This window comes from Salvelinus sp. IW2-2015, linkage group LG15, assembly GCF_002910315.2.
Source record: "Salvelinus sp. IW2-2015 linkage group LG15, ASM291031v2, whole genome shotgun sequence".
In the NCBI taxonomy this organism is placed as follows: domain Eukaryota; kingdom Metazoa; phylum Chordata; class Actinopteri; order Salmoniformes; family Salmonidae; genus Salvelinus; species Salvelinus sp. IW2-2015.
In genome coordinates, this window is record NC_036855.1 from 56,850,180 (window position 1) to 56,875,227 (window position 25,048).

The following is a 25,048-nucleotide window of genomic DNA, read 5'->3' on the forward strand; positions in this document are numbered from 1 at the left end:
TTTGATACGGTAGACCATTCCATTCTTGTGGGCCAGCTAAGGAGTATTGGTGTCTCTGAGGGGTCTTTGGCCTGATTTGTTAACTACCTCTCTCAATGAGTGCAGTGTATAAAGTCAGAACATCTGCTGTCTCAGCCACTGCCTGTCACCAAGGGAGTACAAGGCTCAATCCTAGGCCCCACGCTCTTCTCAATTTACATCAACAACATAGCTCAGGCAGTAGGAAGCTCTCTCATCCATTTATATGCAGATGATAGTCTTATACTCAGCTGTTCTGAACACCTCCAAAACAAAGGTAATGTTGTTTGGTAAGAAGAATGCCCCTCTCCCCACAGGTGTGATTACTACCTCTGATGGTTTAGAGCTTGAGATTGTCACCTCATACAAGTACTTGGGAGTATGGCTAGACGGTACACTGCCCTTCTCTCAGCACATATCAAAGCTGCAGGCTAAAGTAAAATTTAGACTTGGTTTCCTCTGTCGTAATCGCTCCTCTTTCACCCCAGCTGCCAAACTAACCTTGATTCAGATGACCATCCTACCCATGCTAGATTATGGAGATGTAATTTATAGATCGGCAGGTAAGGGTGCTCTCGAGCGGCTAGATGTTCTTTACCATTCGGCCATCAGATTTTCCACCAATGCGCCTTATAGGACACATCACTGCACTCTATACTCCTCTGTAAACTGGTCATCTCTGTATATCAGTCGCAAGACGCGCTGGTTGATGCTTATTTATAAAACCCTCTTAGGCCTCACTCCCCCCTATCTGAGATATTTACTGCAGCCCTCATCCTCCACATACACCTGTTCTGCCAGTCACATTCTGTTAAATGTCCCCAAAGCACACACATCCCTGGGTCGCTCGTCTTTTCAGTTAACTGCAGCTAGCAACTGAAACGAGCTGCAACAAACACTCAAACTGGACAGTTTTATCTCAATCTCTTCATTCAAAGACTCAATCATGGACACTTACTGACAGTTGTGGCTGCTTTGCATGATGTATTGTTGTCTCTACCTTCTTGCCCTTTGTGCTGTTGTCTGTGCCAAATAATGTTTGTACCATGTTTTGTGCTGCTGCCATGTTGTGTTGCTACCATGCTGATGCTGTGTTGTCATGTGTTGCTGCCATGCTATCTCTTTTTATGTACTGTTGTGTTGTCTCTCTTGTCGTGATGTGTGTTTTGTCCTATATTTTTAAACCCAGCCCCCGTCCCCGCAGGAGGCCTTTTGCCTATTGGTAGGCCGTCATTGTAAATAAGAATTTGTTCTTAACTGACTTGCCTAGTTAAATAACAATAAATTGGAAGGTAACAAGCAAAAGGCTGGGTCAAAATATCTACTGATTCAAGTATGGAACTTGTGTTTGTTCTTCAATGTGTTGAATAAGTATTGACTGCAAACCAGTCTGGTTCAGGTGTGCTATATGTATGTGTTGGTAACCATTTAGTTTTGATTTTCTATGCTTCATGCAGGGTTTGGACTTCATTTTGCTGGGAAAAGTGAATGAAGCCGAGACAGATATTTCTGATTCATAACACACTGTATATCTCATCATGTCTGTGTAAATAACAATATATGTATGTAAACTCTTTAATTCAATAGGTTAAATAATTGTATTTTTTTATATTTCAACAACTAAAACAATGGTGAATAGTGAAAAAGGACAACACTGTCTAGCGATCCTGCTAAATCTTCCATTTAACACCCCATAGTGTATTTGTTCTTCTCCAATAAAAAGTGTTACTCTTAATTATCCCTGTGATCTGTATCCTTGTAATATGACATTAAGCAATATCTACTGTGGAGCGCCTTTTTTTAGAGACTGAAGAACCACAATGGCCTGGTAGGAAGTCTTGAAGTTCTCCTGAGTAAGTCCTCAGTTCATCAATACTGACATACCCTTCAAATAGAATAAACATTGTTACCTTATAAACGTTTACATTATTCTAGAAAGTGTATTTCTATAATTGATAATACATTCATATGGAAAGCACATGATAAGGATAGTTGTAAGTATTTGTTTTACCTGTAACCATGTTATTAACTGGGTAATGTTGTACTCCACAACACAGAGCACCCTCTCTTTGCGGAGTATCCGGAGTATCCAGAAAGGGTACCTCATGGCTATTTCACAAAATAGTATATTGTTTAGTGTGAGCACATTATACTGAATAGTTGTAATCATCGCATAGGAAAAAATTATTTATATACTGAGTGTAGAAAACATTAAGGACACCTGCTCTTTCCATGACATAGACTGCCCAGGTGAATCCAGGTGAAAGCTATGACCCCTTATTGATGTCACTTGTTAATTCCACTTCAATCAGTGTAGATGAAGGGGAGGAGACAGGTTAAAGAAGGATTTTTAAGCCTTGAGACAATTGAGGCATGGATTGTGTACGGTATGTGCCACTCAGAAGGTGAATGGGCAAAACAAAAGATGTAAGTGCCTTTGAACAGGGTATGTTAGTAGGTGCCAGGCGCACCGGTTTGTGTCAAGAACTGCAACGCTGCTGGGTTTTTCAAACTTAACAGTTTCCTGTGTCCACCACCTGAAGGACATCCAGCCAACTTTACACAACTGTGGGAAGCATTGGAGTCAACATGGGCCAGCATCCCTGTGGAATGCTTTTGACACCTTGTAGAGTCTATGCCCCGATGAATTGAGGCTGTTCTGACTGGGGAAGGGCAACTCAATATTAGGAAGGCGTTCCTGATGTTTGGTATACTCAGTCTATATACGTCATTGTGCTGAACCCCTCAAAATTAGTAGCTGATCAGGAGACCCATACAAGATGCAGTACATACCAACTATTGATGTCTGTGTGATCACAGCAACCTCCACTGTAGTCCTCTTCCTTCTGCCTATTGCCCAATGCCAGTCTGTCATCTGAATCCTTACAATAGAAATACAATACATARACAAATGAATTGTGCTTAAAGTGAACAAATTATGACTCACTAAATTGAAACTAAGATGAAGAGCATATTTTACCTCTGTATCAACAGCCTTTGCATTATCCTCCTGCTCCCAAATGAATCTCCCAACCACTGCTTTCACCACTGAAAAGGTAAATGATTTACATATTTTGTGTGCATATTTTTCAGTGTTATGGAGAATATTATTATGGGGAAAGAAATGGAATTATGACTGTCATGCAAAATGCAAGGGAAGCTGATATATTATCTACTTACCCTCCTGGACAGAGACTGGAGGCAGCACATAATGACCGATGCACACCGACTTGACACTGTGGCATTTCTCACAGGCAGCTAGATAGAAGCTGTGAAAAACTGTTAGCCTGTTCTCAGCATAGTCCACACTCTCAAATATCCTGAAATAAATAAACAAAAGTAAGTCAAAGGGTCTACATTTCGATTTATATTTCCTGGGATGCACTGCTGACGAAGAAACAATGCCCCCTAGGGGCGGCCTATGACAGTGACACAGCACGCAGGAATCGGGACAAAAACGGTCACATTATGCAGAGGAAAATCAGTGAACAAGAAGAGTAAATCATGCTCAGCTGGGCTGACCAAAGGTACAAACAAGAGAAAACAAAAACAACATCCGAAGTGGCTATTTTATTTTACAAATAAGTAAGAATTAATCTGGACGGTAAATAGTCACAATAGTTCATGAATAAATACTTGATTAGGTAACTGTCTAAATTAGCTAGATGTGCATAGCTAACGTTAGCTAAATCAAATTGTATTGGTCACATACACATGGTTAGCAGATGTTATTGCGAGTGTAGCGAAATGCTTGTGCTTCTAGTTCCTGACAGTGCAGTAATATCTAACAGTAATCTAGCAATTCCACAACCACTAACGTTACCTAATACACACACATCTAAGTAAAGTGATGGAATAAGAATATATACATATATGGATGAGCGATGGCTGAGCAGCATAGGCAAGATGCAATAGAGTATACATATGAGATGAGTAATGCAAGCTATGTAAACATTATTCAAGTGGCATTATTAAAGTGACTCACTTCAGTGATCCATTTATTAAAGTGGCCAATGATTTCAAGTCTAGCTAGCTAGCCTAACGTTACCTTTCTGTATCAGGACAGGTGGCATCCTCACTGAAAAGGTAGTCTGCAGTCTCCCAACTTGTAATACCTCCACCCTCAGATACTGAAATAGATTTTTTTTGCACTCAATAAATTATGAAACTGGTAACATCCCAAATACGTTAACATTATTGTATTCAAGTGTAGCTAAGTAACTTAGCCTTGAGCTAGCTAACTTACCCCAAAACCAACGGCTTCCTCTTCTCACACTATTTGAGAACCATGCCGTTCTATTTGTGAACATACTTTGCAATGACTGTCCAAAGATTTCAGTAAAAAAAAAAGGTGTTTATAAAATGTTTGTCCTTGTTGATCTGAAAACCTTGATGTTGAGCAAATCATCAAGGTGAGGTTGATGTCAATGATCGGCCGCGTTCCCGGATGTTGCCATTCGAGGGCGCGAGCAGCGCAGCATGGACATGTTGGCGGTAAAAAAGGTTGGTACTCTTATCACCTCGATATTATAGTATCCACACCAGTTCTCGAATTGACGGGTTATTTACTCCAAACTCACAGGCTACTTACTGTCTGGTAGCCTATGCCAAATAAATCCTATAACACAATCACAGCTCCTCAACTCACTGCCTGGACATGAAAAGAGAGAGAACAATGACAGCATGGCAATAAACAAATATGCAGTGCCCAGCCTGATTTTATGGAGACTATAGACGGATTTTAAATAGACAAGTATTACAAATATAAATATTATGATTAGGCTACTAGGTCTGTTATAACAAAGCCAAATAGTAAATTGGTCTGAGTGCTGTATTTTCATGGTGAGCAGTTTGTGAAGGTCTAAACAGAGTATGATAATCCTCTTAACAACATAAGCACCAAGCATTTTTTTTGTCCATGTCCAGACTGTCAACCTTCCTGTCTAGAGGTATTATGTCTGGTGGAAACATAGTCACCATTATGGAAATATTTGGCATGGCAACCTCCACATTTGTAGAATATGTGCTACCATCCAATTAACTTTTTGCTAAGCGAGAGGTATTGTTAAAGAAAAAGTAATTTTATCCAACCTCAAAATGCTGGGCAGTGATACTCGGAATTGGTTTGTGAAGAAGCAGATGAGCGGCTGGAGACCATCTGGCAAAAATAAGAAAACGTGGGCTGCCAAAATCCTGAGACACCATAGGGAGTGGTTACTGAAGGAGCTGGATGTCAACAAGGTGCTGCCATACCTTGTGTATGACAGGGTGTTCTCTCTGGTGGAATGCAAGGACATCCTGGGTTATGACACCAATAAGAAAAGGGACAAGTTGTCTTTGAAGGGCCCTGGGGCCTTCTGTGCTTTCTGTTCTGTTCTGGAAGAGGTGTATCCACACTTGCTAACCTGTTTTCTGCTGGATATTGAAGGTACAGTAAATCACAGTCTTTAAATCACAAAATATGTAATTTTTGTCAGTGTCATGTGTTAATGTTAGCTAGAGGTTTTAACCCGTGCTAAACTACCTAAGAACTGGGACAAAATAGCAACTGTAAGCCACAGCAGTGAAGAGATTATTGTCTGTCCAGTTGGAGATGTTGTAACACATGGCCCCTGCATCAGTGCCAGACAGTCCATTGTCCCAATTAGTTAAATGAAGAAAACAATAGAGAAAGGGTAATCAGCATTTTGTTTGTATTTTTGTTTACATGTTCAATTTCTGGTGTTTAGGCCTAAACAAAGGAATGAATGATGAAGTGGCATATTGTAACATGATTTAATTCATCATCTGGGGAAAATGAAGTGTGTTGTCACACCAGTATTTCTTCATCTGTTGGCATAATTAGTTTGAATATTATGGATGCTTTCACTCATTGTTATTATACTATTATCTCTTACAGATCAGCCTGCGTTGAGGAGCTGTCGAAACCAGGAGGGCAGAGTCATGGCTCCTCACAACCAGGGTGTGTTTCTATCTCGGGAGCGTACATTGATGCACCCTCTATTCATCTATAACGACCCGCTCTTCAACACCAGGTGAGCAATAATATCTACAAAGTAAAACTGCATTCTGCAGCAACCTTACCATCGCATACAATGGGCTGTAGATGTAGTACCTACTTAGAACCACATGATGGTGATATGAGCTAACTTTATTGGGGGTCAGTGGTCTTCTGGCCCTGATGCTGGGACACAACTGAATTAATCAGTGTGTTTTACACCTTAATAACCTTTAATGATCAATATGTTGTGTCTTAAAAGTATTTAATTTGAACCAATTTAGCGGATGTTTGGCAATTCTAACTCTCTAGAGACCGTGTTAGCAAATCTCACACATGCCGTTACCTTCAGATGGCAAGGACTTGTGTCTACAGTGGTGATGAGCAATTTACTGAAATTTCGGTTATTTTAAATTTTTTAACTAAGTAATTGACCGTCATCGGTTCGATTATGTGAATTCCATTGAATTCTGTTTTTGTCTGTGAGCTCTCAATGTGCACAATGTGAAGTTTCTCTAGAGATAAATCAGATCAAGCCCGAAATTTGCGATGGAGTTGTAGTTTCCAACAGGCCAATATTCGAAGTAGTTTAGCGCAGAAAACGTGGTAATGAACTACAATGGCCATAATCCATTGCACGCCTACTTGTCCGGTCAGTGTTTCTTTTATGCTATGTAAAAGAGAGAAGAATGAGCGATTGAGAGAGATAGAGTCTCGAGAGCAGTTGCTTCTCGAGGTATCTCTACCTGAAATACATTAGCTAAGGGATTGATAGTTGGTATTCAGCAGTCATAAAAGTATGCCTTATTTACTTTGAAGAACTACTAAAATAGTGATTTTGTCAGACAGCATAGTCAGCAGCTCTACTGAGATTACTTAGAATGAAATAATAAAGTCATCAAATAAAACACATTTAATATACACAACAGCTGAAATATTTTATTAAAGTACAGTGAATAAATAATGGTTAATAAGTGATAAGCAGTACTGGGCAGTCACTACCATTATGGGACTTGTATTGTTTTATTCTGTGTTGTTACAGCATTCAACCCACATAGTGCATTTCATGTTTAAAAAAACAAAATCGAAAACTGTGATCATTTTTTAATCGAACCGAAACCAAACCGACCTCAAAAAGCACTAATCGCTCAGCACTAGTCTACAGTGTCCGCTCTATTGAACAAAGTGGTCCTCTGATCTATTAGCAGTGGATGTACAGCATTCGATGGAAGGTGACCTAAGTGATGCACTGAATGAGGGGGAAATAAAACAGGAAAATATTGGCTTCTCAAGCAATCCTAGTATCCACACTTGGTGATTAGAGACTGATATAATGACTTAATACTTTTCTGTACAAAATGTTTGTATTTGCATATTTTTATTTGTCTGGTCTGGTGTCACATGATGGACATGTTAAATATTTTGTCCTCATCATCAGTGAGAGGTTGCTTTCAGGTCAGGAGCTTATAGGCTAGCTGACAAAGATGCATGCCAATACCAATTTGGTTTTGTCTCTCTTAAGGCAGTAATGTCATGTAGCCTTGTATTATCTTGTATATATCTTGAGGAGACTATTAAAAAATATATTACTGAGCGTGCAGTGGACAGTGTGCTATCTGCTGTGAAATTGATGGGGAATGCTTCTGTGTGCTCTTGATGCCAGCATGGCTGTCACAGTGGGCTGTGTACTATAAATCAAGCCCTGATACTTCTACACCTGCATTGCTTGCTGTTTGGGGTTTTAGGCTGGGTTTCTGTACAGCACTTTGTGACATCAGCTGATGTAAGAAGGGTTTTATAAATAGATTTGATTGAAATTTGATCTGATGATGCTCAGCTTAGAATCTGGTTAGAGAACCTAGGTGTCAATGTGCAGGTCTATATGTTTATATATTATCTACTTACTGTCCTATTAGGTGCAGTATATTGCCTGTATGGGAGAGAGGGATATAATATTGTCAAATCCTTATATGAAATCCAGCTGGTACTAAGTTAATTAGTTAAATAAAGGTTAAATAAAAAAATAAAACGATTGGAGAGACTGAGTCAAAGGGGAAAGTGGACAAGAGACTACCTACATTACTACAAACATGAATTGCTAATTATGGAAAATAAGATAAACAGGATTTTGAAAAAATATATACGTATGTATATATATATTTGAATGGCTATATATAATACAAATTGAGGTGCATTTAATTTTTAATTTCACCTTTATTTTATTTAACCAGGTAGGCCAGTTGAGAACAAGTTCTCATTTACATCTGGGACCTGGCCAAGATAAAGCAAAGCAGTGCGACACAAACAACACAGAGTTACACATGGGATAAACAAACGTACAGTCAATAACACAATAGAAAAATCTATGTACAGTGTGTGCAAATGTAGTAAGATTGGGGAGGTAAGGCAATAAATAGGCCATAGTGGCAAAATAATTCCATTTTACAATTAAACACTGGAGTGATAGATGTGTAGAAGATGAATGTGCAAGTAGAGATACTGGGGTGCAAAGGAGCAAAAAAAACAAAAACAATATGGGGATGAGGTAGTTGGGTGGGCTATTTACAGATGGGCTGTGTGCAGGTGCAATGATCGGTAAGCTGCTCTGACAGCTGATGCTTAAAGTTAGTGAGGGAGATATAAGACTCCAGCTTCAGTGATTTTTGCAATTCGTTCCAGTCATTGGCAGCAGAGAACTGGAAGGAAAGGCGGCCAAAGGAGGAGTTGGCTTTGGGGATGATCAGTGAAATATACCTGCTGGAGCGCGTGCTACGGGTGGGTGTTGCTATGGTGGCCAGTGAGCTGAGATAAGGCCTAGCAAAGACTTATAGATGACCTGGAGCCTGTGGGTTTGGCGACGAATATGAAGCGAGGGCCAGCCAACGAGAGCGTACAGGTCGCAGTGGTGGYTAGTATATGGGGCTTTGGTGACAAAATGGATGGCACTATGATAGACTACATCCAATTTGCTGAGTAGAGTGTTGGAGGCTATTTTGTAAATGACATCGCCGAAGTCAAGGAAAGGTAGGATAGTCAGTTTTACGAGGGTATGTTTCGTGGCATGAGTGAAGGATGCTTTGTTGTGAAATAGGAAGCCGATTCTAGATGTAATTTTGGATTGGAGACGCTTAATGTGAGTCTGGAAGGAAGGTTTACAGTCTAAACAGACACCTAGGTATTTGTAGTTATCCACAAGTCAGAACCATCCAGAGTAGTGATGCTAGACGGGCGGGCGGGTGCATGCAGCGATTGGTTGAAGAGCGTGCATTTAGTTTTACTTGCCTTTAAGAGCAGTTGGAGGCCACGGAAGGAGTGTTGTATGGCATTGAAGCTCGTCTGGACGTTTGTTAACACAGTATCCAAGGAAGGGCCAGATGTATACAGAATGGTGTTGTCTGCGTAGAGCTGGATCCGAGAATCACCAGCAGCAAGAGCGACATTATTGATGTTTACAGAGAAAAGAGTCGGCCCGAGAATTGAACCCTGTGGCACCCCCATAGAGACTGGCATGAAATTTGCGATTGATGTGCTTCTGTTCTGTGGGTGGCACCATGTGCTCTTTTTGAAGGATGGGTCCCGGTCTCTCCGGGGCCATGGGATCTGGGGGGTCAGGGGTGGTCTGTCGGGCATTGGGATGACAACTCGGGATGAGGAGCGGTTTTAGCGGGTGGAATAGTGGGGACCAATTGGAGGTTTACTTAGTAGCAATGTAAATATCATACCAAACTGTTTTTTATATACTCAGAGGACCATTATTAGCATGTTTTAACCACTCCTATATAAACAGTAAATTATCGGACACGCAACAAGAAGGTCTGATTTCATTATTACTGAAACAGGATTCAAGTGGAACAGTTGAAGTCGAAAGTTTACATACACTTAGGTTGGAGTCATTAAAACTCCACAAATTTCTTGTTAACAAACTATAGTTTTGGCAAGTTGGTTAGGACATCTACTTTGTGCATGACACAAGTAATTTTTCCAACAATTGTTTACAGACAGATTATTTCACTTATAATTCACTGTATCACAATTCCAGTGGGTCAGAAGTTTACATACGCTAAGTTGACTGTGCCTTTAAACAGCTTGGAGAATTCCAGAAAACGATGTCCTGTTTCCTCCAGGATCTTCACAAGGTCCTTTGCTGTTGTTCTGGGATTGATTTGCACTTTTCGCACCAAAGTACGTTCATCTCTAGGAGACAGAACGTGTCTCCTTCCTGAGCAGTATGACGGCTGCGTGGTCCCATGTTGTTTATACTTGCATACTATTGTTTGTACAGATGAGCGTGGTACCTTCAGGCATTTGGAAATTTCTCCCAAGGATGAACCAGACTTGTGGAGGTCTACAAATTTTTTTCTGAGGTCTTGTCTGATTTCTTTTCATTTTCCCATGATGTCAAGCAAAGAGGCACTGAGTTTGAAGGTAGGCCTTGAAATACATCCACAGTACACTTCCAATTGACTCAAATTATGTCAATTAGCCTATCAGAAACTTCTAAAGCCATGACATAATTTCCTGGAATTTTCCAATCTGTTCCATAGCTGTTTCACATACTCATGGTTAGCAGATGTTAATGCGAGTGTAGTGAAATGCTTGTGCTTCTAGTTCCGACAATGCAGTAATAACCAACGAGTAATCTAACCTAACTATTTCACAACAACTACCTTATACACCCAAGTGTAAAGGAATTAAGAATATGTACATAAAAATATATGAATGAGTGATGGTACAGAACGGCATAGGCAAGATGCAGTAGATGGTATCGAGTACAGTATATACATATGAGATGAGTAATGTAGGGTATGTAAACATATAAAAGTGGCATTGTTTAAAGTGGCTAGTGATACATGTATTACATCAAGATGGCAAGATGCAGTAGATGGTATAGAGTACAGTATATACATATGAGATGAGTAATGTAGGGTATGTAAACATTATATGAAGTGGCATTGTTTAAAGTGGCTAGTGGTAAATTTTTCATAAATTTTTACATTATTAAAGTGGCTGGAGTTGAGTCAGTATGTTGGCAGCAGCCACTCAATGTTAGTGGTGGCTGTTTAACAGTCTGATGGCCTTGAGATAGAAGCTGTTTTTCAGTCTCTCGGTCCCTGCTTTGATGCACCTGTACTGACCTCGCCTTCTGGATGATAGCGGGGTGAACAGGCAGTGGCTCGGGTGGTTGTTGTCCTTGATGATCTTTATGGCCTTCCTGTGACATCGGGGCCTTCCTGTGACTACCTGCCCTCCAGGACACCTACACCAGGTGTCCTGGAGGGCAGGTAGTTTGCCCCCGGTGATGCGTTGTGCAGACCTCACTACCCTCTGGAGAGAGTTGCCGTACCAGGCGGTGATACAGCCCGACAGGATGCTCTCGATTGTGCATCTGTAAAAGTTTGTGAGTGCTTTTGGTGACAAGCCGAATTTCTTCAGCCTCCTGAGGTTGAAGAGGCACAGCTGCGCCTTCTTCACCACGCTGTCTGTGTGGGTGGACCAATTCAGTTTGTCCGTGATGTGTACGCCGAGGAACTTAAAACTTACTACCCTCTCCACTACTGTCCCTTCGATGTGGATAGGGGGGTGCTCCCTCTGCTGTTTCCTGAAGTCCACGATCATCTCCTTTGTTTTGTTGACGTTGAGTGTGAGGTTATTTTCCTGACACCACACTCCGAGGGCCCTCACCTCCTAGGCCGTCTCGTCGTTGTTGGTAATCAAGCCTACCACTGTAGTGTCGTCCGCAAACTTGATGATTGAGTTGGAGGTGTGGATGGCCACGCAGTRGTGGGTGAACAGGGAGTACAGGAGAGGGCTCAGAACGCACCCTTGTGGGGCCCCAGTGTTGAGGATCAGCGGGGTGGAGATGTTGTTACCTACCCTCACCACCTGGGGGCGGCTCGTCAGGAAGTCCAGTACCCAGTTGCACAGGGCGGGGTCGAGACCCAGGGTCTCGGGCTTAATGATGAGTTTTGAGGGTACTGTGGTGTTAAATGCTGAGCTGTAGTCGATGAACAGCATTCTCACATAGGTATTCCTCTTGTCCAGATGGGTTAGGGCAGTGTGCAGTGTGGTTGCGATTGCGTCGTCTCTGGACCTATTGGGGCGGTAAGCAAATTGGAGTGGGTCTAGGGTGTCAGGTAGGGTGGAGGTGATATGGTCCTTGACTAGTCTCTCAAAGCACTTCATGATGACGGAAGTGAGTGCTACGGAGCGGTAGTCGTTTAGCTTAGTTTTCTTGGGAACAGGAACAATGGTGGCCCTCTTGAAGCATGTGGGAACAGCAGACATTGATGGAAGCAATATTCTATCCGCAATTTTAAAGCTGATACACCACCTAAAATTAAAAAAAATAAAAAGTGGACAAGAGACCTCTCGTATTGGATAGAAGATTCTCACTCATTTACAGTGTTCAAGTACTATGGCAAGTATGCTGCTAACCAACGGTCAAAATCTATAAGCACATAACCTTTCTGTGTTTGAGTCCCTCCATGACAACAGTAAGGCCAGAGTATTTTGTCGCACAAACTACAACATCTCCTTTGGATGGTGCAGTGGAATGTGGATGTGAAAATATGTGCATCTGAGCAGAACATGAGCGTTACCAATCAAAGCACCTCAACTGGCTTGAAATAGAATAGTACAACAGAAAATTCTAGAGCTGCTTTTTAGGTCTTGTTTCTAGCGTTGTCTTTAAAATATCCCAACTGGTGATGAGTAATACAGTTCGGGTTGGAAGCATTTCTTTAAAATATACATGTTTATTCATGAGGTTTATTTTCCATTACAGCTGTAAACACACTTTGTTGCTATAGCATTCTGTTTCAGCCATAATGTGAAAAGTCAGCGAGTCTGCTGATTTCTTATTTAGGAACACAATGATGCTTTCTGTGCACAATGTTTTAAGTATAAAATAGTGTTTTCTGGTTTGAGTTGGGTACGATACTGACGGGAGTTATACAATAGTTCTGTTATCTGGGAGTTTAGACGCTTTCTCTCAAAGCGAGATTCACAGCAGAATTCCAGTGCCTGCACCAGAATTATTATTTTTTTATCTGAAAAAATAACAGTTGCTCTGTCATCAGTTGTGGATTCACTGGAACAGATAAATAATGATCAACATAATGAGATGTCATGTTGAAATTATGAAATGGGAGAATGAGAAACGGAAGTAGTGGTAATGAGGATTCCATGGTGATTGGCTGTGAAGGCCAGTTAAGGCAGGGTATGGGGCAGGGTCAAGGCGAGGGACAGAGGTATAAATGAGGACCAACGAGGATAAACAGGGTGAAACGGCTACTTTAAGACATCATGAGATGGCCAGCCAGTGTTCTCTCTTTGTCTTTACTGTACATTCTATAGGCTAACAGCATTAGAATGTACAGCACTGAGTCTGACTGTATACATACGTTCATGGTGTCGGTCAGCTTCTGGTTTTCTATGCTCTTTCTTATTAATGGCTCTTTGATTCCAAGTCAGCACTCTACACAACAGCCTATAATAAAGTGGCAATAACATGGTAGGAGGTATACAAGGTATACCTATAGGTTTGTACATTTCCAATGGATAGGCTATGAAAAGCCTATCCATTTCTCGAAAATGTTCTCTCAAGTCTCTCTTTTCACTCCGAGCCAGACACAGAACATTAAAGGAGTGTGTTTTATCGCAGGTATTCTGGGATTTAGGCCACCGCAGGATGGTGTTCTTTCAGCTCCCTCCACCTTTGAAGTGTCATCTCATTCACCTGTATAACATATTTTGGCAGGCTAGAACCATCAGTCCCAAAATAGAAGTCCTATTTTTACATTTCCAAATGTAGAGAAGAGCACAAACACAGAGCATTGCTAATAAATTACAAAGTGCCTCCACACAGAAAGCAAAAGTCATTGTCAGAAACTTCTCAGGAAATGGAACATTTTCCCATTAACGAACATACAATTATATAACTTCACAACCTACTTTGAATACATTTTCTTCGTCCTAAAGTCATGGAATGTTCAGAGTACATTGAGGGGTTACTGATTTCAATACATGTAAAAAATATTCAAATGGTAAAAAATGGAGTTACAAGGTTTTCATCCGACCATATTGTCAGACCATATTGTCAGGCCATATATGTCAGACCATATATGTCAGACCATATGTCAGACCATATATGTCAGACCATATATGTCAGACCATATATGTCAGACCATATATGTCAGACCATATAGTTCAGACCATATTAATGTCAGACCATATATGTCAGACCATATATGTTCAGACCATATATGTCAGACCATATATGTCAGACCATATATGTCAGACCATATCATGTCAGACCATAACATGTCAGACCATACATGTCAGACCATACATGTCAGACCATATTGTCAGACTATATTGTCAGACTATATTGTCAGATCGTATATGTCAGACCATATTGTCAGACCATATACTGTATGTCAGACCACATATATTGAACATACAGTAGAAGAGAATAACACAGAAGAATGGAAATGTTCCTAGTTTTCCACCAAAATACTTTACTTTTTTTTTTTTTTTTTTTTTTTTTTCTTGATTCAGTCGGAAAGCCACATATTTAATTGAAACATTTATTAGAAAATGATTTACAATACATACAATACCTTAGTCTTGGCGTTAGGCTCTGCTCCTTCGGGGTAGCTCACTGCCAGAGCATGCATGATGTTAAGATAATTATAATAACAGGCAGTGAGCAAGGTACGCTGTACAAATCCCCCTGTCCCAAAGCAGAGCCCAAACAGATGGAGGCTGGGGTGGGGGGTGGGAAAGCAGAAAACAGACATGCATGGTGTAATGTTACAGCAATAGCTTGCCACCAGGAACACCAGCTTAAGCTTGTGCACGGCAGCCAACAGCGAATGTGTGTGTAGAACCTGATTGATTCAATAGACCGCCATATTCAAGTAGTGATGCATCTAATTGGTGCAATATCAGCTGATGCTTTTGCAAAGCACTTAAGATGCTATCGCAAACCCCTTGAATTTATGTAGCAAATTTGCCACTATGTTATTGTTGATGTTGGTGATTTTTTGCTCTATTTATATCTTATTTAGATGGGAACTAGAATGCGAGAAGGCAGCTGCCCCAGAATGTTAGCAGCAGAGAGGCTGTAGCTGCTGTTATCTCACCACAGGAGTCTGGACTCTGTGTCAGGCCTTGTGTACACTGTACCATTTCTCAGGGTGATTTTTGGGCCATGTGAGGATCCCTGGCAAGCAGGTCCCATTTTCACGTTGAGGAGAGACAGCGGGAGGCATTGCTTCCTAGACCGTTAAGGGGCTGTGGAGGAGTTTGTGAGGAGAGTCTGACAGTGGGGTCAGAGTGGACAAGGTAGCCTTTACACAACACATGCCCCATGATTTAAAGGGCTGTGTAATAAGGACAGGAAGTTGAAGACAGGCAGGGACACATACATAGACACCCACACAGACACTCACAAAAACACAAGTACAGTAATTGTATCATAAGAGGAGACATGAAATAAGTTGTATATTTGTATGGTCCATGATCCTCTATTGTCAAGGTACGTTTATGGGTAACTTGTTGACGTCTTCGATGATATAAGACCGTTGAGAAGTTTAAAGGTGCTCTTATGTCCATAACGTACCTACAGTAAAATAACACTCACAGCATAAACAACAGACTTGACTGAAGTGTGTAGGATGTAATTGGGGAGTCTGGTGTCACTCCACCTGTAGTGTAGCCTAATGCTGAGGCCTGTTCCTCCTCCTCTCTATTAACAACACAGGATGCCATGTCTAAACACAGACTCACTGTTCTCTTCATTTACACATCCCCTGAGCTTGTGGCTGACAAGGCTGCTGTCTGGACCCTGTTAGTTATACTGAATCACACTTCGTTCTGCATTCCATACAACACCACTGTTTAGGTTCCTGTCACGACAGGAGCAATGTAGCATCTCAGTATCCCCTTGTCCCCTTGGTCATTAGTTGGGTGTGAAATGTTTATACTGTATGTCTTCCTTGGTTTCACCTCACAAAACCTAGATTACTGCAGCACTATTCAGATGTATTGTATCGTCAACTCTATACAGCATATTTTTATACACAATATTTCTGAACTGACTTTGCTGAATGAGTTCATGGGCTCATGCATCGTATCAAAGTTTTTTGTATTAAGGAGCTGCTCACTGATGGCACAGTTTCATGACATGCCCTCTCAGAACGAAGACAGTGGTATCGCCGTGCAAGATAAAAACATGTAGTTATTTTGCTAGATAATAGCTATATACATCATATCTAAGTCATATTTCAGTCACAGCCAGGTGCAGTGTGGTTATAGTGCCCAAATGTGAGTTTAAAAGCTTCTACACCCTAAAAGGGTTCTTCAGCTGTCCCTATAGGAGAACTCTTTGAATAACCCTTTTCGGTTGCAGTTGGAACACAAAAGGGTTCTATCTAGAAACCTTTCCACAGAGGGTTCTACATGAAACCAAAAGGGGTTCTACCTGGAACCAAAAAGGGTTCTCCTATGGGTACAGCCAAAGAACCATTTTGCAACCCTTTTTTCCAAGAGTGTACTTGTCACCACATTGTTCCTGGTTCCATTATGTATCACAGTATGTTTCTACGCCTGGCTGATCCTCCTTAGTCAGCCAGGGCCTTGTGGAGGTCCCCTGACCCAGTACTGCCATGCTCGAGTTTCTGGGGACCTACTTACTGCAGAGAGCACAGGATGGATTCTGCTGCTAAACCCGCTGTCTGTCAGACACACATCACACCACCACCCATTAGGCCCAGTCATTCCTCTAGCTAAGTTTGAACGGAACTCTTTTGATGGCTGTTTTTAGCAACAACTGAAGGTAGGACTCAGGCTGACATCAGGGAACTGTAGCAGTTCAAATTCTAGCGTGAAAAGTAAACTGTCAACCCTCGTTATCGTGTTAGATAAGGGAACAAGCTGATAAGGTTTTTTAAAGCACCATTAGGCTAAATAGGTCCGTACTTTGGGACAGTGGCCTGTCTCTGTGGGGCCTGGTTTCAGAGCTGAGTGCAAATGACTCAGATCAAAGATAGAACCCCAGGAAAAGCTCTGGGAAGACGCTCAGGGACATTTATGATTGGATCAGTGACCTGTCCGTCAAAGCTTTTAAATCTTGATAATGAAAAGACCTTGATTAAGGGGTGAGGATGAAGAATCTGTTGCCCTCCAGTAGGGTTCTATGTGTTGTGAACTCTGGTTAATGGCGGATGCTAGGTCCTGTCTAGGCGCTATATGTGAAAGGTCAGATAGCATATGGATAGATGAGTGACAGCTCTGATGCTCCCTCCCCTGGGCTGTGTCTTCAGCTCACAACAGCAGCAGATGGAGGAAAGCTTTTTCGCAATACATAGGCTAGCTCACTGAAATTATAATTTAGCAGCACTATATCATTCATTTAGTTTCAGGCTTTTAATTTCAACTTGCCTTTATTGTGTTATTTCACTTCAACCTGCCAGGGATGCTTTAGTTCACACACCTCCCTTGGATCCGCTCAACGTATTAAGCACATTTATTTGTCGGTGTAGTTCAACTCTAAATGTGCCTCCCGCCCAGAGACACCCCCAGAGCTTTAATCAACTACAGTGGGGCAAAAAAGTATTTAGTCAGCCACCAATTGTGCAAGTTCTCCCACTTAAAAAGATGAGAGAGGCCTGTAATTCTCATCATAGGTACACTTCAACTATGACAGACGAAATGAGAAAAAAAAATCCAGAAAATCACATTGTAGGATTTTTAATGAATTTATTTGCAAATTATGGTGGAAAATAAGTATTTGGTCAATAACAAAAAGTTTTCTCAATTTTGTTATAATACCCTTTGTTGGCAATGACAGAGGTCAAACGTTTTCTGTAAGTTTTCACAAGGTTTTACACACTGTTGCTGGTATTTGGCCCATTCCTCCATGCAGATCTCCTCTAGAGCAGTGATGTTTTGGGCTGTTGCTGGCAACACGGACTTTCAACTCCTCCAAAATTTTCTATGGGGTTGAGGTCCCTCCAGGACCTTGAAAATGCTTCTTACGAAGCCACTCTTCGTTGCCCGGGTGGTGTGTTTGGGATCATTGTCATGCCGCATGTTTCATCTTCAATGCCCTTGCTGATGGAAGGAGGTTTTCACTCAAAATCTCACATACATGGCCCCATTCATTCTTTCCTTTAACACGGATCAGTCGCCTGTCCCTTTGCAGAAAAACAGCCCCAAAGCATGATGTTCCACCCATGCTTCACAGTAGGTAGGTGTTCTTTGGATGCAACTAGCAATCATTCGTCTCCAAACACGACGAGTTGAGTTTTTACCAAAAAGTTATATTTTTGTTCATCTGACCATATGACATTCTCCCCAATCTCTTCTGGATCATCCCAAATGCTCTCTAGCAAACTTCAGACGGGCCTGACAGGTACTGGCTTAAGCAGGGGACACGTCTGGCACTGCAAGGATTTGAGTCCCTGGCGGCATAGTGTGTTACTGATGGAGGCTTGTTACTTTGGTCCCAGCTCTCTGCAGGTCATCCTCACTAGTCTCCCGTGTGGTTCTGGGATTTTTGCTCACCGTTCTTGTGATCATTTTGACCCCACGGGGTGAGATCTGCGTGGACCCAGACATCGAGGGAGATTATCAGTGGTCTTGTATGTCTTCCATTTCCTAACTAATTGCTCCGCAGTTAGATTTCTTCAAACCAAGCTGCTTACCTATTGCAGATTCAGTCTTCCCAGCCTGGTGCAGGTCTACAACTTTGTTTCTGGGTGTCCTTTGACAGCTCTTTGTCTTGGCCATAGTGGAGTTTGGAGTGTGACTGTTTGAGGTGTGGACAGGTGGCTTTTATACTGATAACAAGTTTCAAACAGGTGCCATTAATACAGGTAAAGAGTGGAGGACAGAAGAGCCTCTTAAAGAAGAAGTTACAGGTCTGTGAGAGCCAGAAATCTTGCTTGTTTGTAGGTGACCAAATACTTATTTTCCACCATAATTTGCAAATAAATTCATTAAAAAGCCTACAATATGATTTTCTGGATTTATTTCCTCATTTTGTCTGTCATAGTTGAAGTGTACCTATGATGAAAATTACAGGCCTCTCTCATCTTTTTAAGTGGGAGAACTAAATACTTTTTTGCCCCACTGTATATAGATGGAACCACATAAATGAAAAAGTCTGTAGAGCGGTAATATCGTGTCTTACATTTTGTACACTGAATTATGTTATTACTCTACGCTGTGATGCTATTAAGTTATGTAATAAGCTTAGTGCTGTCTTGAGTGAGAGAGTCTAGAAAGCTTATAATTGCTTAATTACATTTCGCTACCATAGTATAACTGTGTGTGGTGTACGTTACGAAGGCTCAGGGCTATAGGTTTGTTATTGCTATTGAGTCCTTCCTTTGCCGTGTGGATAGTGTTCAGCGTGCTCTTCACTATGCCAGGACAGTGTTAATGATGCAGAAAGTATCAGTGTAACGCTCGTCGGAAGAAGTGGACCAAGGTGCAGCGTCGTACGTGTTCATGATTCTTTATTGACTCAGAACACCAAACAAAATAACTAAATAATAACGAACGTCACGTTCCGTAGGCTTCACAGAGCTAACAAAAAACAACATCCCACAACCTAAGGTGGCAAAACAGGCTGCCTAAGTATGATTCCCAATCAGAGACAACGATAGACAGCTGTCCCTGATTGAGAACCATACCCGGCCAAAACATAGAAATAAAAAACATAGAATGCCTACCCCACATCACACCCTAACCTAACCAAATAGAGAAATTAAACGGCTCTCTAAGGTCAGGGCGTGACAGTACCCCCCCCAAAGGTGCGGACTCCCGGACGCAAACCTGAACCTATAGGGGAGGGTCCGGGTGGGCATTTACCCTGGTGGCGGCTCCGGTGCGGGACGCAGAACCCGCTCCACCTCTGGCTCCCCCCACTTTGGTGGCGCCTCTGGTGCGGGGACCCTCGTCGCCGACCCCGGACTAGGCACCCGGACTGGGGACCCTCGTTGCAGGCCCCAGACTGGGGACCTTCGCTGCAGGCCCCGGACTGGGGATCCATGGCACGAAGCCTCCAGTGACGATCAATGGCACGAAGCCTCCAGTGACGATCCATGGAACTAAGCCTCCAGTGACGATCCATGCCTACGCTCCAGCGACGATCCATGGCACGAAGCCTCCAGCGACGGTCTCCCTGTCCGGAGCCTCCAGCGACGGTCTCCAGGAGGCTCCAGACTGGAGACCGTCGCTGGAGGCTTCGTGCCATGGATCGTCGCTGGAGGCTTAGTGCCATGGATCGTCACTGGAGGCTTAGTTCCATGGATCGTCACTGGAGGCTTCGTGCCATGGATCATCACTGAGGCTTCGTGCCATGGATCATCACTGGCGGCTTCGTGCCATGGATCATCACTGGAGGCTCCGGACTGGAGACGTCGCTGGAGGCTCCGGACTGGGGACCGTCGCTAGAGGCTCCGGACTAACCCGTGGAGCGGCACAGGATGCACTGGACTGTGGAGGAGCACTGGAGATCTGGTGCTTAACACTTGCACTTCTCCTCTTGGCTGAATGCCCACTTTAGCCTGGCACGTGCGGAGCGAAGGCATAGACGCACTGAGCAGTCACAGCGCACCGGGACACAGTGCGCAGAGCCGGCGCAGGGTACCCTGGCCGAAACGGCGCACCGGAGACCAAGAGCGCTGAGCTGGCACAATCTGCCCTGGCTGGATGCCCCACTCTAGCGTGGCACTTGCGGGAGCTGGCTCCGAGCGCATCGGGCTGTGCACGCGCACTGGAGACACTGTGCGCTTTACCACATAACACGGTGCCTGACCAGTCCACGCTCCTTGCCGTGAGCACAGGGAGTTAGCTCCGCCAACATCCCCGTGTGCCTCCCCCCAATTTTTGGGGGAGTGGCTTCTCGGGCTTCGATGACTTGCCTCCTCATATCGCCGCCGCTCCTCCTTCGCTGCCTTTATTTCCTCCTTTGGACGGCGATAATCTCCAGCCTTTGCCCAGGGTCCCTTGCCTTCCAAGATCTCCTCCCATGTCACATTTCTCCAGAAAACGCTGCTCCTCTTACCACGCTGCTTGGTCCGTTGTGGTGGGAGTTCTGTAACGCTCGTCGGAGAAGTGGACCAAGGTGCAGCGTGGTACGTGTTCATGATTCTTTATTGACTCAGAACACCAAACAAAATAACTAAAAAATAAGAACGTCACGTTCCGTGACTTCACAGAGCTAACAAAAAACAACATCCCACAACCTAAGGTCAAAACAGGCTGCCTAAGTATGATTCCCAACAGAGAAACAATAGACGCTGTCCCTGATTGAGAACCATACCCGGCCAAAACATAGAAAAAAAAAACATAGAAGGCCTACCCCAATCAACACATACCTAACCAAATAGAGAAATTAAACGGCTCTCTAAGGTCAGGGCGTGACAATCAGAATCCAGGAGCCCCAGCCAAGCCCATCCAGACTGTCTCCTGTTTCCCTGGCTTCTGTTCCTTATGGACGCCCATGGTTGAGGGGAGAGACAGCTCCAACACCCTGCTCTCTCTCTCTCTTCTCTCTTCTCTCTCGCTCCACACACACCTCCAGCAGACAGGCAGTGCAGCGAGGGGAGAGGTGCTCTCTTCGTTGCGGGCTGGTTCAGGTTTCCTCTGCCTCTGGTCGGAGCACTGGGTTTGACCTTGACTCTGGCCCTGCAGATCAGATCTGCCCAGTGCAGCAGAACCCACCCCCTGCCTCCCTACTCCCAGCCCTCTGTCTCTGACAGGTCCTGCCTGGCCTGGCACACGTTCAGCCCACAGCATGGAGAGGAGGGTAAACACAGGGAAAAAGCAAAGGGAATTCAAGGATATTCCGTCTTTCCCTCTTACTCAGCATGAGCATGTGGGTGTGAATATATCTGCATAAATGTGTTTATTTAGAGAGTGAGACCTGGTTGGTCCCCAGAGACCTAAAAACCAATGTCATTTGAGAAAATGTATTGTGACTTCTCTCTCTTTAGCTGTGCTCATATCAAATCTGTCAATGTTTGTGTGCTTAGTAGTTATTGCATGCATGGGCCCACCTCTCATAAGCCTATGGCTAGAGGTGAGCACGGCGACGCCTTAGTGCTCAGCAGGGGGTGAAGGCAGCTGTGTGTGTGTGGGAGGGAGCGGAGCCAGGTTTAAATGCACTCGTTGAACTATTTGTGGCAGTCATGTAAGAATTACAGCCATTACATGAAGTCTAGGCGATGGACTGTCTCTGTGATTACACACACACACACACACACACACACACACACACACACACTTGTTTTTCAGTCCTCGTGGGGACATAACATTTATTTTCCTAACGCTGAACCCTAACCCTAATATTCTAACCTAACTCACGCTTAACCTAACCATGAGGATAGAAGAACAAGACTACACACACACACACAACACACACTTGTTTTTCAGTCCTCGTGGGGACATAACATTTATTTTCCTAACCCTGAACCTAACCCCTAACCCTAATTCACATTAACCTAATCCTTCACGCTTAACCTAACCCTGAGGACATAGAAGAACAGACACACACACACACACACACCACACACACACACACACACACACACACACACACACACACACACACACACACACCCTTACCTCCAAGGAAGCCGTCTGATCATTTAACCCGAAGGCTTCAGATTATTGGAGCATTGTGCTATAAACAGCACTGACTGACTGTGAGTGCTAGACCTAGCTAATGGATGTGTAGCGTATTTGCGTGACTGACTGGTGTTGCATCAGAAACGGTGGTCAATAACAGACCCAGCTAGCTATCCAGTTGCCTGGCGTCAGGTGAGTGACAGTAGCGGTGATTGTAGCTGGGCAGCCTCTGTTCTGCAGTGATTACTACTCTCTCTCCCCCTCTTTCACATGGACAGTTGAGAGCTCCCGCTGAGACATTTATCCCCCAGCTCTACTGGGCCTACTCAGGGATGCCACTACTTGCTCTCAGGAAGAGACTCATGGCCTCCCTCCACTGTAACCCTCGTCCTCCACTCTGTCTGCAGAGAACCACTTTCACATTCTTGTTATCTGTCCTCACCCTTCACTGACTGACAGGGGCTGACTGATACGGAGTGATGGTCACAGGGCACGACACACTGTAAACATCACAGTTGTGGGAGTTTTTTTAAACATATATTAGGCCTATATGAATATTGTTTCTGTATTTGCTTTAATGATTGCTTTTAGCAAATTTCCCCCTGGCGATTTGGGTCATTTTCATAATTCAATGTGAATGTTCACATTTACAATTCATTTTAAACCTTTTTATGTGTGAAGCATTGAGCCAGCATCCTCACAGCTTCCTGTTGGATCTCCATTGAAAAACAGTCAGATCAACAGCTCCCTCTCATTGTTGAGAATGTGGTCTGACATAAGTCACTCATGCCATACTGATTATTTTTGAACTACAGTATTTCAGAGAGTGTTTTCTCTAAGCTCAGAGACCTTTTCCCATAACCTGTTTTGCAATTACTTTCGCTGCAGTGTGTTTCTACCTGATCTGCTGAGGCCTTTCATGGGGCTCTTAGGAGCTACACAGACTTCTAATGAGAAGCTAGCAGTCTTAGCTTTTATGGATTTTTACAGTCTTACCCAGTGGGTTATGGATAGATTTTTCTGCCCTTTGTGATTTTGCTTCAAAGTTTCCTGACCTATTGGTCTTTGACAAGGGATACGGTTCCTTCTTAGGCAGTAGGTAACAGCTTGCCTTTGGCACATTGGTTCAAAAATAGGGGTTTTACTTGCTATATGATAGCAGTGATTGACCTCTGGCTGGCAATATCTTTATGTTGTATTGCTGCGCTATAGATAAACTACTGGTATGGACGGTAGTGTAGTTACCTGTTAAGTGTCTCTTTCTGACAGGAGAGTGGTGCTCCAGTGTGTTGCAGGCTCCCCTGTTCATCATTGACTCAGCATATTTGTGCTGTGATGCACTTAGGGGGAAAAGTCTGAACCAGACAGCTTCTTAAAAAAGAGATGACAGAGAGGAGAGGGCTGAGTCGAGTCCTGCTTCACTGCCCTGCTGACTGGATCCCACGCTGTGAGCTCCGAGCATCCTGCTGTCTCCTGCCTGCTGCCTGCAGTCTACACCCGGAGCACTGCGACACAGCCTCCTGCCTGCCTGCCTGGCTGCCCACTCCACCTGGCATCCCTCCTCACACGGAGAGGCCTTTTTCCTCTCAACTTCCTGTTTCTCCCCTGAAGCTGGAGCCATAAATCACAGCCAGGCCAGTGCCTCATCCTCAGCTAAGCCGTAGTCCCTCCTCCTAGCTATGCCTGCCTGCCTCACCGTCCTTCTGGCCCCTCTCTCCACCAGGCCTCCTCCGGGACCAGCCGCAGCACGCGCACACATCAATGGAGGCTGGTGGGAGGAGCTATAGGAGGTCGGGTTCATGGTAATGGCTGGAATGGAATAATTGGATGGAGTCAAACGTGTGGTTTCCATATGTTTGATACCGTTCCGATCATTGCATTCCAGCCTTTACAATGAGCTTCCCCCCAGCCTCCTCTGCACACACACATATACACACATACACACACAGTCCTCTCACTGCCTTTCCGCCTACAAAAAACCAAGACACCGTCATAACCACAAACCACAAAACAGCAGCGAGCAGAGGAGGGAAGAGGCTGGAGGAGGACAGGCGGAAGTAGTGGGCACTTCCAAACACTGTTCCTGTTCCATTTGCATACATATTACATTACCCGACAGCCCCATGTAATGTTAAAATGAATATGCTCCACACGTCCTCTGTATGCAACTTCCATGCTACCAGTGCCTCATGTTCACTTCATTACACTCTGGCATGTGAGACAAATTAACTGTACGTATGCAAATGGTAAAGTGTGGTCAGCAGCCCCATCTCTGGATTGGAGAGGAGTGGAGGGCCGTGCAGGCTGCCGATGCGAGGCGTTGCAGAGGAGCGGTGTGTGTGTGTGTGTGTGTGTGTGTGTGTGTGTGTGGTGTGTGTGTGGGGTGTG

At 43.6% G+C, this 25,048-nt stretch overlaps 1 protein-coding gene across 1 annotated transcript; it reads right to left on the minus strand.

Annotated features, from left to right (window-relative positions):
- Positions 1-1,613: 1,613 nt before the first annotated feature.
- terb2 (telomere repeat binding bouquet formation protein 2) lies at positions 1,614-4,716 on the minus strand. The gene is made up of 7 exons (XM_024003304.2): positions 4,265-4,716; positions 4,067-4,148; positions 3,199-3,338; positions 2,999-3,066; positions 2,812-2,900; positions 2,030-2,127; positions 1,614-1,903 (listed from the first exon to the last, which is right to left on the minus strand). Exons 1-7 carry the CDS (start codon positions 4,326-4,328, stop codon positions 1,788-1,790), a joined length of 657 nt encoding a protein of 218 aa, XP_023859072.1. The 5' UTR covers positions 4,329-4,716; the 3' UTR covers positions 1,614-1,787.
- Positions 4,717-25,048: the final 20,332 nt, after the last annotated feature.

Excerpts from the sequence above, each read along its gene's own strand:
- terb2 (XM_024003304.2), bottom strand. The coding sequence starts at position 4,328 with ATGTTCACAAATAGAACGGCATGGTTCTCAAATAGTGTGAGAAGAGGA. Across the intron at positions 3,339-4,066 it reads ACCTGTCCTGATACAGAAAG|GATATTTGAGAGTGTGGACT; the intron begins GTAACGTTAGGC and ends TATTTATTTCAG. Across the intron at positions 1,904-2,029 it reads AGTTAATAACATGGTTACAG|GGTATGTCAGTATTGATGAA; the intron begins GTAAAACAAATA and ends TTCTATTTGAAG.